This window comes from Papilio polytes, unplaced genomic scaffold (assembly GCF_000836215.1).
Source record: "Papilio polytes unplaced genomic scaffold, Ppol_1.0 DF822067.1, whole genome shotgun sequence".
Lineage (NCBI taxonomy): Eukaryota > Metazoa > Arthropoda > Insecta > Lepidoptera > Papilionidae > Papilio > Papilio polytes.
Genome location: NW_013527137.1, coordinates 7876932 through 7893724, shown reverse-complemented (window position 1 = coordinate 7893724; position 16793 = coordinate 7876932). Strand labels below are relative to the sequence as shown.

The window sequence follows — 16793 nt, the reverse complement described above, 5'->3', positions numbered from 1 at the left end:
ATTCAGATATGACGGCTGATAGAGATGTATGGAAGAGCAGCACATACTGTGCCGACCCTCCATAAGGGATAAGGGCAAGTGGATGATGTACGTTACTTCAAATAAAAATATAAGCACTTTTATTCACGCGTTATTAAAAACTGTCGTTTAAAATAGCTAATGTTACTTTTTAATAATGTAGCTTTCTAATAGTGAAAGAATTTTTGAAATCGGTCTAATAATTTTTGATTTACTTGTTACATTTAAAAATACAAATCTTTGATTTTTATGTTTTTATAAAGTGAATATGAATGTAAACAAATACACTACAAAGTTTAATTATGCAATATTTTTCCTGTACAAATAATAATTCTGTTATTTAGTGTAAGGATATTTCAGTTATGTAAACATTTATGAATCTAAATTTGTCTTTCGACTAATTTGAATGGAATTTACTTAACAATTTATAGACGTAAAGGGATTATCCCAATTCTTAGTAAATTCTACTTAAATTATCAACTTCCTGTTATAATTTATACAGGATTTTCCATTACGTAATTGTTAATGTTAATTTTCTAATTAAACAATATATTTTTTTCATAACATAACCTAGATATGGCTTATTTTGATCTACACTTCAATAAAATACATTTGCTTAGAATTTAAATTTATATTTAAATAAAATTGGTTAACTGATAGTTCAGATCGGACACTAGGTAAAAATAAAAATCGAATGACTTTAAAACATGTTATCTTTGGTACTCATTTCCTGCGTTTCCTAAAATTACGTAGATATACACATTTTTATATATCTGTTCATACGACAGCGCTTTTAAAACGCAACGTTTAGTATTTAGAAAAAGTGCAATACATTTTGAGATAAGCATACATGCAAACTGAACAAGAGAGATTTTAAAGCGTTTATGAGGCAGCGTTGAGTTTTAACGCGGCGTTAAAAAAACGCCTATACGAAACCACTTATAGGCTGCTTGAGGTGCAATAAGACATGTAAATTATTTTTCTTTTTTACTAGAAATTTATTTTATTCATTAACATTAATGAGGGAAGTGAATAAATTAGATTGGGAACAAAGATGACTGTTTCTTTGACGCACATACTATCTATTGTTTTGGTTTTCTAAGTACTTCATGACTAGAAGGTGTTGGTTTTTAACAAATGAATGGCTTAACTAAGAATATAAAAATCCTGGCATAAAATCAGTTTCTAATGTACGCGAAGAAGTAAGTTTTCGTACTAAGGCGAGTTTTTTTTTAATTTCTGTTCAGGCTAAAAGTCTCATTATTTTGTACCTTAAAACTTCTTTTTCATCATAATAAATCTATTTCTTAGTGTTCGTATTTTAAGACAAAAATTTGTATTTTAGTATGTATTAAAATAACATAAAAAACTGAGCCAATCCATAAATTATTTTACCGTTGAAAAGCTACGTTATCACGAAGTAACATAGGCTATGTTTTTTATTATTTGTTAATTTAACGCGGACGAAGTCCCAAGCAACAGCTAGATTAATAAGCATATCATAATATTTGTAAAGAAAGTAAGAGTAGGACAGGAGATGAGAGAAAGATATTCCCTTGCAGCCTTACAAATAAACGCGGTATAAAGTTAAACTTAGGAATAAACTGAGTATAAGCAAATAAGGCTGAGTGTTCATATAATTTTTTTTTTGCATACTTTCGCTAATTGCTCATTAAAATTTTATCGCACAAATGTAACTGACCTAATATTTCCTTTTAATTCTGATTGTGTGTTAGCCATAATTATGCTATCGCATCCTGTGGTTTCATGTATTTTTAAGACAAACCAATTTCAACCTTATAACTATGGGCTGAAGTTTTAAATTTAATCGGTACTATTTATTAGGAAAATATAGAATTATTTTAAATTAAATTAGTATTTAACGTAATGTTGCTTTTGTAAGACGTCTTTTATTGTTAAAAGTGAATACAAAAATGATTTGTGAAAATTAAGTAGAAATGTCGGTTATGTGAACTTTTACTAACGCAACATATTTTACTAAGAAAAATGGATAGTTTGGAAATGTTGTTTTTTGATTTGGGAATTTCTTACAGTGAGTATAACAGACGTTGTTGTTCTAATTTTTTGCTTTTTATTGATTATTGAGAGTCCGAACACATGTAAACAGTGAAAGTAAATTTAGAAATTACTGAACTGTATAAAAACCACCACTATGCCAATGCTATTTTATGCTGTTAGTGATATAAGTTATTGTAAAGCAGTGGACTGTATCTTGGTTTGTAGATAAATAGTACGCTTTTAGTTCGAAGATATATTGGTTAAAATAGTTACAAGTAGCAATTGATTAAGTATATGTCTTGTCTTGTTGTCGGAGCGCAACTGGCCGGCGCGGTGTGAGGGCGCGCGGGGGACGGGCGATGTCTGAAAAGGCCCCTTCGCCCCCCATCCCCGCCGGTGTTGCAGTGATACGCAACAGTTATAGTTAATTATTCTTATAAACTGTTTTATAACAATGTCTTTCTGTGTAAATATCGTTATAAATGTTAAACGATTTATAATTTACTAGTTGTTGCTCACGTCATCGCCCGCGGGAATTAAAAAATATAGCATATGTTACTCACTGATAACGTAGCTTTTTAATGATGAAAGAGTTTTGGATGTCGTCCCAGGAGTTTATGAGTTAATTCAATAAATACAGAATACAAATATTCCTTCTATTATATTAGTAAAGATTGTATTTGTTTAAAAAAATCTCAAAGAAACATGCGTGGCAAATTAATGTCTATAGTCTCTGTCGGTTCCTTTGGGTTACTACATTTTATTGTTATTGTAACATGTTAATATTTCCAGAGCCGTCAGCACTAGAGTCGTTGATGCCGGAGCTGGTGAGCGGCGGCGAGGCGCGCTGGCCGCGCGACCGGCGCGTGATGCGCGCGCTGCTCGAGCTCAGTCGCGCAGAGCCTACGCCCAATGTCTCTGATAGTGAACACCTTGATGATATACAGGAATTACATGATTTGGTAAGTTTTTATGGTATATACTGCAAACTACTTTTGCAGTAGTAGTAGATAAATGATTGCTGGTGACTTCATCCGCGTCAAATTAAAAAAAAAACTTTTATCTTCTTCCCGACTACGTTCTACATATGTGCTAAATTTCATCTGTTCAGCCGTTTAGGCTGCAAACTTTAACAAACATCTATTCAATTATATTGTTTAAATTTCGCTTAAAACATAATCATTCATCCAAACTTTCGCGTTTATAATATTACTAAGATAGCTGTTGCACGCGACTCCGTTCCCGTGGGGTTAAATTATATATTAAAAAAAAACAGTGGTTGAAGAATACTTGGAATCAACCCAGTAGTTTTAGTCACTTCATTACATACAAAGATACAAATCTTTCCTCTTTACGATAGTATAGATAAAGGGTTATATTAATGTTTTGGTGTGTTACAGTTATCCACGGATCAGGCAATGGAGGGCGAGGAGACGCAGGAGGGCAGCGCGGAGGAGCCGGAGGAGGTGGTGGTGGACCCCGCCACCGTGCACGAGCTCGCCACGCGCGGGGACGATGATACTCTCGCTATACTACTCAAGGTCAGTTGACACTCAGATAGTACGCCTGAAATGAGAAAATACGAGTTAACTACCTCGATAATTTATTTATTTATTTATTGTAATTAATTCATACAAACCTCTACACAAAGTGAAAACAAATAGTACACCTTCTGGCGTGCAATAAAATGAGTACATATGCAGGGAAAGAACTAACTACGTTAGGAAAGATTGTATGCATTTTAAACTATCTACAATATAAATGTGAAAGTTTCATTGGATGTATGAATAGATGTTTACTACGTATCATGAAACAGCTCAAAGGATCTTACAGAAATTACGCACAGATGTAGAACAGAATCTGGAAGAATACATAGACAATTCGCTTGGAGTTGCGGGCAACAGCTAGACAGCTAAACCTCTTGAAGACGTGTCTTTAATATCTGGTTGTGGCGTAGTAGTGTAAACTAACTTCTGTTTAATGTTGTGTAATAGTAAACAATATACGTTTCCGTACAGCGGTACCCGCAGCTGGCGCTGGGCGTGGACGCGGCGGGCAGCACTGCGCTGCACGCGGCGGCGCGCGGCGGACGTGCGGCGTGCGCGGCGCTGCTGCTGCGAGCGGGCGCTGACGCCTCCGCCGCTGATGCTGATGGTTGGAGCCCCCTGCGAGCTGCCGCATGGGCGGGACATAGCGAAGTAAGATAATTATTATAATTGCAAAAGTTTCAACAGTTCGACCTAAAATTTGCTAGGCTTTGATAGGCTACTTTTTTTTACTTCTGTGTGGACGGTGTCGCTAGCCATAGCTAGTTAATATATGTTTTAGGGCTAACTTTTAATCAAATGTAATAGTCGCTAATATAATTTTTTAAGTTATATTTATTGGTTACAGGTAGTAGAGGTTTTGCTCGAACATGGCTGTGACGTGGACTGTGTTGATGCTGATAACCGAACTGCACTGAGGTATGTAGTATGGCCTGGTTTAGTACATTCCTCCATATCGGTCTATCTTGGGTTTTTTTATTTCCAGCCCTTAATGCCGACATTTTTAAGATCTCGTTCGACATCATCTTACTATCTCAGTTTCGGCCTCCCGCGTGATCTCTGGTTGACTATCTAATAGGCGCTTGGGCACTCTGCAGTCACTCATCCTTGCTACATGTCTTGCCTAGCGTAGCCGACCAATTTTGATGGTCTTGACGACATTTTTTTTTTTATTTATTTATTTACATACAGAAAAGTAATATATAAAAATTTACAAATAAAAATGTCGCCAAACTGCACAGCAGTTTGTTGGCGACAAACACCCATTTCTTATAAATATACCTTAATGTATCTCCTACTTAATTATTATATATTTACTAGTTACATTAATCTTGTAAGAAATGATTTCTTAATTTATTTTTTACAATGGTTTTGGATTTTTTGACAATGCTTTCATCTCTGAGAAAGTTAATGATATTATATAAATTAGGTATTACATATTTCATTGTCCTTTCCCCGTAATAGTTGTTGGCCCGTGGTGTAACATACTGCCCCTCCCTAACTCTATATTTGGCTCATTATATTGTATAAGTATATTTCACAGGGCTGCAGCGTGGTCTGGTCACGAGGGCGTGGTGGCGCGGCTGGTGGCGGGCGGCGCGCGGCCCGACCTAGCGGACGCGGAGGGCCGCACGCCGCTCATCGCCGCCGCATACATGGGGCATGCGGACATCGTGCGCGCCTTACTGGACGCAGGCGCTGATGTTGATCATTCTGATGCAGATGGTATATTTATCTTACTAATATTATAAATGCGGAAGTTTAGATAGATGGATGCATGTTCGCTAGTTTATAGCCTAAACGGGTGATCGAAACGATGAAATTTGGCATAAATGTAGTAGATAGTCTGCAAGAAAACGTAGGCTATTTACTTTTGTTTTTTGTTTTTAATTCCACTCGGACGGAGTCAGGCTAAAGCTAGTATAAACATAAAACAAAATACCACCTAAGTAAATTAACTTTTATTTACTTTAAAACGGTATTGAAAATGTCATTATTAACAATATCTTGGAGTTTAGAAACTAAAAGATAAAATGTGTTTTATACCTATAATTTATAAGTTAATGTTCAAAGTTAATGAAGAAATTCCAAGCTTATAATATTCTTAATTTATATTAATATTGTGTATAGGGCGCACCGCGCTGGCGGTGGCTGCGCTGTGCGCGGCGGGCGCGCCGTGTGCCGCGCTGCTGATAGAGCGCGGCGCAGACGTGCACAAGGCGGACAGGGACCGCGCCACGCCCCTGCTGGTGGCAGCTTTCGAGGGGCACACGTATGTTCACAAACTATATAAAGTAAACACGGAAAATACGTTACAAGTGAAAGAAATTCCCATTACAATAAGATAAGGGGATCTAAAATTGACTAGAGGGGACGCATAGGTAGGGAAAGTCCTCTTTTTATGTCTCCACTGCACTCCATTGCAACGCACTGCAAATACAAATGTCGATATCTAATTTAACGAACTATAGAAAAATCAATAAACCGAACTCTACTTAACTATTTGTCAAATTTTCTCTACTTCAAAATAAAATAATAACAGTGAGATCTGCGAGCTACTGCTGGAAGCGGAGGCGGATATTGAGGCGAGTGACGCGGCGGGGCGTACCGCGCTGTGGGCGGCCGCGTCCGCCGGGCACGCGCGTACTGTGCGCCTGCTGCTCTTCTGGGGAGCCTGCGTCGACAACATGGACCCTGAGGGCAGGACAGTGCTCAGCACCGCAGCGGCACAAGGTATGCTTTTATATATATCGTGTTTAAACACTATAGTTTCCCCGTTTGATGGTGTTAATAACTAAAAATTCTTCCTAGGGAACGTGGAAGTTGTCCGACAACTCCTCGACCGGGGTCTCGACGAGCACCATAGAGATAACTCTGGCTGGACTCCTTTGCATTATGCAGCTTTTGAAGGTATTCGTCGCTTTTTTAATACTAGGCGATTCAATCAACATATTCTATGGACATATTTTTACTAATATCAAATATGTTTTGCTGTAGGTCATATAGAGGTTTGCGAGGCTTTGCTGGAGGCGGGTGCTAAGGTGGACGAGGCGGACAACGATGGCAAGGGCGCGCTGATGCTGGCCGCGCAAGAGGGACATACCCGCCTTGTCTCACTACTTCTCGACGACTGGGCCGCGCCCGTTGACCAGCACGCCCACGACGGCAAGACCGCACTCAGGTACCGGAGAGAGAGATAGAAACAGAAATATACATAGATACAATAGACGTTAGCCTTACTAAATGATATGTCATTAAAATAAATATCAATAAAGCCTATTGTTACCTTTAATTTTTTCACATACACAAGACTCTAAGTTTACTAATAATGAAAAAAAATCCTTTTGTTCGTGTGTAGGTTGGCAGCACTGGAGGGCCATTTCGAGACTGTGTCAGCGCTGCAGGAGCGTGGTGCGGACGTGGACGCGCTGGACGCGGACCGGCGCAGCACGCTGTATGTACTCGCGCTCGACAACCGGCTCGCGATGGCGCGCCAGCTGCTCACGTGCGGCGCTAGTGTGCACTGCAGCGACAGCGAGGTACGTACACTGCGTACTGTACGCACAGAATATGTGCTCAGCGTACACAAGAGTATACAACAGTGTCTGCATGGATATTATGCCTTTGAAATATCTTGGCTATCTAAGGTTATAGAAACACTCCACTGGTATCCCCTCTCGCATCCTGCTACCTCTAAAATTGTGTTCTGCTCAACGACTCGATGGAAATTTAGAACCGACAATATGTATGAAAACTATATTACACGCAGCAAATAACGTATCAATATTCAATTTTAAAAAAATGTATTTGTATACGCAGGGTCGCACTCCGTTACACGTATCCGCATGGCAAGGGCATACAGAAATGGTCAATTTACTTATAACTGTCGGTAAGTGGTTGTCTTATATTTCTAATTTTATACTTAATCAAAAGTCAATATTTTTTGGATTCAGTAAAAGGAATAAATGAGTTAATGTAAATAATTTGCAGGTGGCGCTCGTGTAGACGGGCGGGATCGTTGCGCGCGCACGGCGCTGCACGCGGCGGCGTGGCGCGGCCGCACTGCGGCGCTGAAGGCGCTGCTGCGACATGGCGCTTCGCCCTCCGCCGTCTGCACTCAGGGCGCTACGCCCCTCGGTATGACACAACTTTCATCATATATGCGAAACATTGGATGGATGGATGTTTGATAATAGATGTCTCCAATGCTTAACAGATCTCGTTGTTATTTGTGATAGTTGTAGAGCATAGATTAAAAAGAGACATAGACAATTTATTAAGCTTTTGTAAATTTATATTGCAGGTATCGCGGCACAAGAAGGACACGAGGAATGTGTACTATGGCTGTTGCAGCACGGCGCTGACCCCATGCAGGCAGATCACTGCGGTAATATATTCACGATAATGAATAATTTTTGTCGGGAGTTGAAGTCCTTTTACAGTCGAATTTAACAGAAATTTCACATTATATTTCCTGTTACTCGTAGAAATATTATGTTTATATCGTGGATACAAACGTCTGTTTACTAAGTAGATAGCTTTGTCATAATTTGTCATTTTTATTTTAATTCCACTATATACACTTTTGTTTTTGTAGGTCGTACTCCAGCCAAAGTAGCATGGCGAGCTGGACATGCGAATATCTGCCGCCTGCTGGAACGTTGGGCAGCACCCTCCGCACCCGTCGCGCCCGCCGTCACCGCCGCACCCCCTGCACCCCCCGTCACTGTTCTAGATGAATCACCGCGACCTAGACCTGGTAGGTAGATAGAATAAGTATGTACAGGTGTAATGAAACTAAGAGTTTAGTCTCGCTTTGATTATATGGAGGTGCGCACACTACTCGATGTTTACTTTTGCAACTAAACAGTTGAATTGATTGCGTAATAATTGACAATCGCACAACAGTTGTGCGATAGTTAAATCAACGGTGTGCGCCCGCTCTAACTCCTGCCTATGTTTTTATGCGTAGTGCTGCATACACAACAAAGCAGTTTATTTTATGATAGCATAAGACATAGTCTTAAAAACCATAAACATCGAAGTTGCTACATTGTATTTTTAGTCTATCAACGTGCATATCCAAGTTAGTGTATAATGTATTTTTTCTGTTTTTTTTTTTTTCTATACAATATTTAGTTTTTTGTATAATAGCAGGTTCACCAGACTACAAGCGGCGTAGTGTACACAGTTCGAACTCTACGAAGTCATCGTCCAATCTGACTGGGGGCTCGGCGCGCTCTCATGAACAACCAGAACAAGATATATTAACACATGATAAGGTACACATAACTTAAATTGTAGGAATTTATATAGTATTCGATAAAAATAATTATTTTTCTTCCTTTAGACGAATCGTGCGAACCTTTCACTGTCATTCGCCCAGCAAGTGGCGCGATGTGGGCGAAGTCGACGAGAGAAAGAGCGAGACGAACCTATACCGGAGCATCATGCGGTAGAGAAAGACGCCAAACTCAGGTTCGTTGATTTATTTATAACCAGCTTTTGGCTACGACTTCCTCTGCGGAGAATTAAAAAATAATGTAATAAACATAGCTTGTTGCAAATAAGCAGTGTATTTTTCTAACAATGAATGATTTTTTAAAATCTGTTTAGTAGTTTCGTATAAAATGCAAACACTCAAATCTTCTCTTTATAATACTAAAACAGTTAGTTATGCGACTCCGTCCGTACGGAATTTAAAAAAAAATGTTAGTGTACTTTCAGAATGTTCTATATCTGTGTCAAATTTCATGGAGATCTGTTGAGGCGGTTTAATAATAAAATACTTACTAATAAAGTTCCATTGATCCGTCTAAACTATTTATGTTCGTTTAGAAATGAAATAATTTGTTATGTACAGGAGTTATATAGCGAACGAGCGTGACGCGGAGCTACAAGGGTACGCGCGCGCGCGACGCGGCCGCGACCGGCGGCGCGAGGAGCGGCACGGCTGCGAGCGCGACACCTCCCCGCTGTATGCCTCCCCACCGCGCAGCCCCCTCAGCGACCTCTGCAGCCCCACCGCGCCCGCGCCCGCCCCCGCCCCCGCACACGCCGCGCCACTAGCCGCATACGGTGAGACAGATGAAAATGCACCGTAATCACATAGCAATTAAGTCTAAAGTACCATAACAATGAAATAAATTAACAAAATTAAACCTTTTAATAAATCTATATAGAATTACGTTAGTGATTTAGTGTTGTAGGCAATTATTGTATTTTAATTTAACTAGATCCTGGTCTATATTATCTCTACGTACAAACGTTCACACAAAATGACTAAATTTCATCATAGCTTACATGTATGAATGTTTGTTACACACCGGAATGGTTTAACGGATCTAACTGAAATTTGTCATAGATCAAAGTCTAGAAGAACGTAAGCTATTAGTTAGTTTTTTTTTTTATTTCCGTGCAGACAAAGTCAGTGTGACAGCTAAGAAAGAAACAACTTATAACTTAAAACTAATAAATGTAACGCTATAGGATCGCAGCCGGCGAGCCTGAGCGGCGTGCAGCCTGTAGTGACGGACACGCACTTCAACCGCGACACGCACATGCGCATCATACTGGGCCGCGACACCAAGCAGCCTTCGGACAGGCATGACAGGTGATATATACATTTGTGGAATAAACCGTAAGAACAAATTCGCACGGCCGTTTTTTTAACGCCGCGTTAAAATTCGTGATTGCCGACTCTAGAGCGTGAACGCTTTAAAATTACTCATGTTTCGTCCAGCGCCTAAAATGTAACGCTGTGTGATAAAAATCGCGTTTTACAAGCACTGTATGAAGAGATACATGGATTTTTTTCCTATTTCATCGTTTTTTTAACGCGCGATATAAAAACGCCAGTGCGACTGCAGAGAAATATTGTAATCCTTCATGAGTTGACACGTCGAACAAAAGTATACTCATGTTCCTGACGTGCCAAATCAAGTCAATATATGTAAATTTGAAATGGTTTTATATACCCCAATACATAGTTAAATGCATTTTAGATATAAAAGCATGTTTAAAACTATATATTCAAAGTCAATGTTGCTTGTCTGTGTAAAGCTTGTTGAGACAGAAATAATTTGTGCTAACGCCATATCAAAAACACATTGTTATTTTGACATCTATCATTTACGTTTATATTCTGTGGTCAGTTTTGACAGCTGTCACGAGCGTAGCACAGATTGTTGTCTGGTGTTAGATGTTGATTGTTTAGTTAAGTAGTATTATATAAATAGCGCGGTGTGGAGTAGGCGTGGCCGCGCCGCGTACAGCACCATAGTGGGCAGTATCGGCAGAGCGCGCGGACGAATATTTAAAAAAACGTGAGTGATTAACTACTCTGTGCAAGTCACTGTGATTTTTGTTGGGTTGACACGTGGTTTATGGTTTTTAATTTTTCTAGACATATTGTCGTCCCTTTCATTCGTTTTAAATTAATAGTGATTTTTGTTTTAATTTCGGTGGTGGAAAAGGACAAATTATTTTTTCAGAAGTTATGCTCTTACGTTGACACAACTAAGTTTGGTTTCAAAAATCTTTTGGGTTCAAAATGATGTGTTCCTAAACTATACAATTTTTTTTTTCGAAGCGATACATGTTTTATTCTGAGCTGCTAAGATATTTGAACAATTCCTAACCATGAATTTTTACTTGATCACATTTTTACACTATGGCGGTGGCGTGTTTTTAAATTTGGATGATTTTTTACATTGCTTAATATTTTTTTAATATATGAATTTTCTATAAAAATCACAGTGACTACACAGTGGCATTTCGCTAGAATCATCTCTCGCTTCAAGACGAACATCATTGCTTGATCAACATCACAGCATCATGTATTTAAGATACAATCAATATCAACAAATTTTAATTTAAAAAAAAACATAGAAACATCTGAAAGTCATTGTCACTCACAGATCGTGAACGCCGCTTGTCGGTATATTAACTAGGTTTATTACCTCGCCAAATTACTTATTGCAAAATTTACAAAATAAAGCGTTATGTTTTTTTAATTTTTTTATGGCAAATTACAAGATGGCTATCATTATCAGCCAGTGACAACTGATTTGCAAATTATTTTGCTTTTAAGTTTGTTTAAGTTCTGCTTACAGCTTTTGTATTGCATGTATTGAGTTGGTTGTTTTTTCTATGATATCTCTAGATTATATTGTGGCATTATTGTACAAAGGGCGGAAGTTCTCTTGTACGCATGTATTATCTTTTCGCATTCTCTTGGTGCAGGAAAGATGGACAAAACTGGCATGAATATCACAATGTATTATTTTCTTTTGATTTTAAATAATATTAGTGTAAGGAAATACAGGGTTTTTAAATATGATTTTTTGTTGCAGTAAAAATAAAAGAAACGGCATCGTGACTAATCCAGCGATGCGGCTTGTGAATAACGTGAGGAATGGACTTGGTAAGCGACTATAAGAAGTTTCTAATGAACGTAAAATCAATTTTCATTACCTGATTGACAAAGAATTTAATGTTTTTTGTCTGTATGTGGGTTCGTATGTTAATTTCATAGTGACTGCCTAGAGCCTAAACAACAGACCTTTGTTGATCAGTAAGGTTTGATTTGTCTTCTCCAAATTTTATTTTGAATTATATTTATTAACACTTATAATGGACGTAAGAAATTGAATTCTAAAAAAAAGGGCAATTTCAAATTTCACTCCCAGACAGGCAATCATTTTCTCTTTTATTATACTGTCTAAGGCAGGTAATGTTTTGGGAGCTGGTTACCCGACTAGTGATTTCGAAGATTGAGATGTCGTTCGTCTAAAGAGTGTCATAGTTTAAGATCATCGGAGTTTTTTTAGTTATTCAATAAACAGTGTTATTTTTTTATTATAATAGACAACGCTGCGGCGAATATCCGTCGCACGGGCGTCGCGCTCGCAGCCAGCGCCAGCTCTGCCAACCCCGCCGTCAAGACTAACGCGTTCCAGTGGCGCAAGGAAACCCCGCTTTAAACTAGATGGCGCTGACGCAACTACAAACACGCTCTCGTTTGATCATGTTCGAAAATATTACAATGTAATATTCTGTAATAACCACAGAGTACTTTGTAACATACTGAAATAGAGACCAATCTTCGGTCTAAAATTGGGTAACACGAAGAAAAGCGCCATCTGTATTTCATAGTTTACAACTTTCTTTCTTTCTTGTTTTGTTTTTTTTTTTTTAATGAAATGGGGCAAACGAGCGTTATTTAAAATAATAATATAGGTTATATAAATATCTAAATATCTATGTTATGAAATATAGATATTTAGATATTTATACACCTATATTATACCTGTTGTAAATGAAAAGATTTATATATCCACCCAAATAGTGCATTATACCAATTAGGAAGTAAAAACAAAGGATACTGTTGGACGGTTACTTTCTGCCGTCCCGAGCTCTGGAGGTGTAGGGCTATTGAAACACTGTCTTCACATAGTTAACAAGTATATTATAAGTATCAACAATCACATTTTATACAATCTCATATTTCATATATCCTATGGTGTTACGCGGTACGTATTGAGATGAGAAATCATACATAAACATCAGTGACATCAGTTGTACAAGTTGTAGTACTTGATGCATACCTTAAAATAATAATCTGTTATTTTAACAAAAAATAATAAGGCTAGTGACTAAAACCGTAATACCATATGGCAATAACATTTAAAATCTGAGACTAATGGCCCAAATAAAATTTTCCCACCTTCTTACTGGTTACATCTTATTTAGTATTATTGCACTCATTAAAAGCATGCTTTAATGTACAAAAAAAGTCTAAGAGAGATTAGTGTAACAATTTACTACTTTTGCTTGACTGCTATAAATATGGTAGAAAAAGAACCAAATACATGTTAAAAACAAAACACTACAAATAAATACTTAAGTAGTCCGGCAATGTACAGAGGCACTAGGCCATAGATGTGGACTATAGCTATAAATTCTCATTATACGAGAGGAGACGTCTTACTGCTGGATAGAGACAGTGTTATATAAAAGTCTGTAATGTTCTGAAGTAAGTAGACATAGAAATAGACATACCTCCTCTTTCTTTACAACCAGGGCTGCACCTACCTAAATACTGTTGAGTATTTTCAATTAAACGTTAATACAGAGTACTTTAACGATAAATAAATGTAATAGACATTTTACTTATTGAACTGACATCGAATTACAAGTGACAATTAAAAAGAAGTAAATCAGAGTTGAAAAAAGGTTTCATTCAACAAATACACTAAAAAAACACTACAAGAAGAGCTACTAAATAGCGGCATCTATCGTATATTAATTGAACTAGTAATTTTTTATTGGTATAACAGCCATCTATTACTGCACGTTCGCATATATAACAAATATAATACTACTAGAAACAAAATTAGTCTGTTTCCTATTATCAAAGTAGATTTAAGGTGCTCCGTTATATTGCAGTATTTTATCTTCGGATTTCCAAGTTAAATGTACTGAGATTGTGCACCCTGGTAATAACTAAAGAAAATTATGCCAAAACGTTGATAATGGCGTATGTTAAAGAAATGCATAGCAAAAAAAAACTTATTTTTCTAACATGGATTGTTGCTATGCGTAATATTAACAGAGTTAACGTGTGCTTAATTTACTGAATTACCATAAAGGAGTTTCCTTTAGTTTTACCAATAAAAATGGTTACGTAAACTCATTCCTAGATTTGAAACGACTAAGCTTAGTGATTGTGGGTAGTTTGAAATTATATCGATGTTTTATTAAAAAAATTGCTGAAAATGCAATAAAAATGTAGCTGTTGTATAACTTGTCAATGTGGCGCTACCAAATGTATTCCTAGAATGTATATAGTTGTAGTTATGTGCTAATTACTTCGCTAATTGACTGCCGAATATTGAAATGTAACTTTTGCTTCTTACGAAGCTTACAATCTGACAGACGGTAAAATTGTAATGTATCGTCTTATCATTTAATAAGCTGGTACAGTCGCGAAAACACCGAGTTCCACTTCAAGAAAAATTGCATAGGCTTGCAACGAGACAAACACAGTCTCTTTCTACAAATAACTAATTAAATTGCAAAGAGTAGTGAAAAAAGGAATAATAGAAAGAAACTATCTGTATCATTTTTCGACATTTTTTTCGTACAGATTTATAAGCGTTGTATTGGTTTTTGTTTTGCGTCTCGTTTAAAAATTATCAAATGATTGAAGCGTTTAAAGTGGAACACTGCCAGTTTTCCTGACTGTACATATAAAAGTGTTGTTTTAATATTCGGCTGTAGAGCTATGGTGACTTTTGATATAATCTGATAATGTCTATGGATATTGTGGTCTATGGTTTTGAGTTACGATTCTCAATCCCTTTAAAAAAATAGATTGTTGAATTATTTTTTGAATGTTAGTGGAACTTCTTAGATATGACTAAATTAAATTGATTTCTGCAAATATTTTATTTGCTCAGAACAAATAGAATAAATGACCGCTTCTGACGTAAAACTTAAAGATCGCAAGTAAAGAACGAAACTGTCAAATGAATGGTTAACGGTACTTTCTGAAGAAGACTGAGGTGAATGAAGATGGAACGAATGAGCGACTTGTAACACGGACTGTTTCATTCATTCCGTAATACGTTCACTAAATTTTATTTTGACAATAATAATTTTATTTAGTAAAACTTTATTGTTTAAAAAATACTCTTTATTTAGCAATCAAATATTCAATTCTTGACACTGGTAACATTTTAGGTACAGACAAAAAGAAAATGGATATATATTTTAGCAGTCGCAATTAAGTATTACTAAATCTACACTAAGGGACTCACTAAGTAACCATTTTACAACTGAGTTTTTAGACTAAAACATGTTAGAGCCAGCTTTGCTTGTTTATATTTATGGTCTATTTGAAACAGTGCATATCTTTCGTAAATATGTGCTGAAATTTCTTTAGTATCAGTATTAATAAATGTACTAAATATAATTCGAAATTGCATTTTAATATTAAAAATAGTACAACTCAATTTTATAAAAGGCCTGATCTCAAAACGAACAAAGTTAACTAAGTTAGTGTTTTTTTTGTTTTATAGGAGAAAATAACAATCTGGGTGCATTTACGCGCGTAATATTTTGCTATTGTATTCATAAAAACTAGTCCTTAAGTATTTGTGTATGTTTTATTCTATAAATAGTGAATCTAAACTTAAAATTGTATTTTAGTGAATTAAAAAAAATGACACCAATACGCTAGTGTGAACGACTGTACCTTTGTTGTAATTTCTCTTAAATGTTTTAGAAATAAGTGAATGTTATTCGATTGTCTCGATTTAATTTTGTCTATGCCAATATGAAATTAAATGAAGACTGTTTATTTTTAATCTGCATCGGTTTATCTGTATTATTTAGGGCCTGTCCCACCAAATAGTATATCTGATAACTATCGAACGTGTAAAATGTGAAGGAAATATCGGATTTTGTTCCCTTATCTGACAGTGACGTTTTAAGCTGAGAATATCAGCCAGTGGTGGGACTCTATATGTATTTTCAAGTTGAATAATAATATTATGTAATTACTTATGTACAAGGCAGTATTTGAAATGTCTCTTGTTCTTTGGGAAGGGAATGGATTTTTGAGAATGCGTCCGCTCTATGAATTAAAGATGTATGTGATGTATGGGCAGCGATCGCTTCGCTATTTTGGCGACTTTTCGAGACTGTTTGGTTGTTTGACACCTCATTCTATCGTACTTGTGCCTGATTGTTATTTGGCGCGTAATTTTTCAAAATGGCGGGAAATTATTGTCAAAATAATTGCCATTGTTTTTTTTTTAAATACCTAGTCTTGATCTTAATGATAAAAAAATTAACAATTAATCTTCCCTGTATCTTGCTTTAATTATTTTTTTTTTATTAAATTTATTAGTTTTTTTTTTCTAAGTATTTTCACAGCGAAGATGTATGTGATATTGCGTGTTGATTATTCTGGCAATACTGTCTTAAAAGATAAACTATATTTTATGAACTCTAGTATTTTCAATAACTAATTGTATCATAGATTATGTAATAATAGAAAACTGGGAAATATTAAATCATAATAAAATCACACCAGTCTTATAGAAATTATTATTAGTGAATATTTTAATAAAGGCGAGTACTGACTAGACCAATTAATTTAAAATCAATTCGATCTGTTGCATACCTTATTTGAAAAACTTT

General features: G+C 36.4%; 1 protein-coding gene across 3 annotated transcripts in view; it reads left to right on the top strand.

The window, feature by feature from the left end:
* Window positions 1-12656, top strand: part of LOC106107189 (ankyrin repeat domain-containing protein 50) — a 50154-nt gene extending 37498 nt beyond the window's left edge. For 2 of the 3 annotated variants that reach the window (XM_013287923.1, XM_013287922.1), the window contains 21 exons: window positions 2830-2999; window positions 3438-3578; window positions 4056-4235; window positions 4432-4502; window positions 5128-5309; window positions 5715-5856; window positions 6127-6317; window positions 6396-6494; window positions 6582-6765; window positions 6943-7123; window positions 7404-7473; window positions 7575-7721; window positions 7888-7971; window positions 8182-8343; window positions 8739-8866; window positions 8935-9062; window positions 9448-9662; window positions 10074-10197; window positions 10823-10909; window positions 11939-12009; window positions 12453-12656. In XM_013287923.1, coding sequence (XP_013143377.1) covers window positions 2830-2999; window positions 3438-3578; window positions 4056-4235; window positions 4432-4502; window positions 5128-5309; window positions 5715-5856; window positions 6127-6317; window positions 6396-6494; window positions 6582-6765; window positions 6943-7123; window positions 7404-7473; window positions 7575-7721; window positions 7888-7971; window positions 8182-8343; window positions 8739-8866; window positions 8935-9062; window positions 9448-9662; window positions 10074-10197; window positions 10823-10909; window positions 11939-12009; window positions 12453-12568 — 2873 coding nt within the window. In that variant the 3' untranslated portion in view covers window positions 12569-12656. The remainder of the gene's footprint in view (window positions 1-2829; window positions 3000-3437; window positions 3579-4055; window positions 4236-4431; window positions 4503-5127; window positions 5310-5714; window positions 5857-6126; window positions 6318-6395; window positions 6495-6581; window positions 6766-6942; window positions 7124-7403; window positions 7474-7574; window positions 7722-7887; window positions 7972-8181; window positions 8344-8738; window positions 8867-8934; window positions 9063-9447; window positions 9663-10073; window positions 10198-10822; window positions 10910-11938; window positions 12010-12452) is intronic. The other variant, XM_013287924.1, reaches the window with a different exon arrangement.
* The last annotated feature ends 4137 nt before the right edge of the window (window positions 12657-16793 follow it).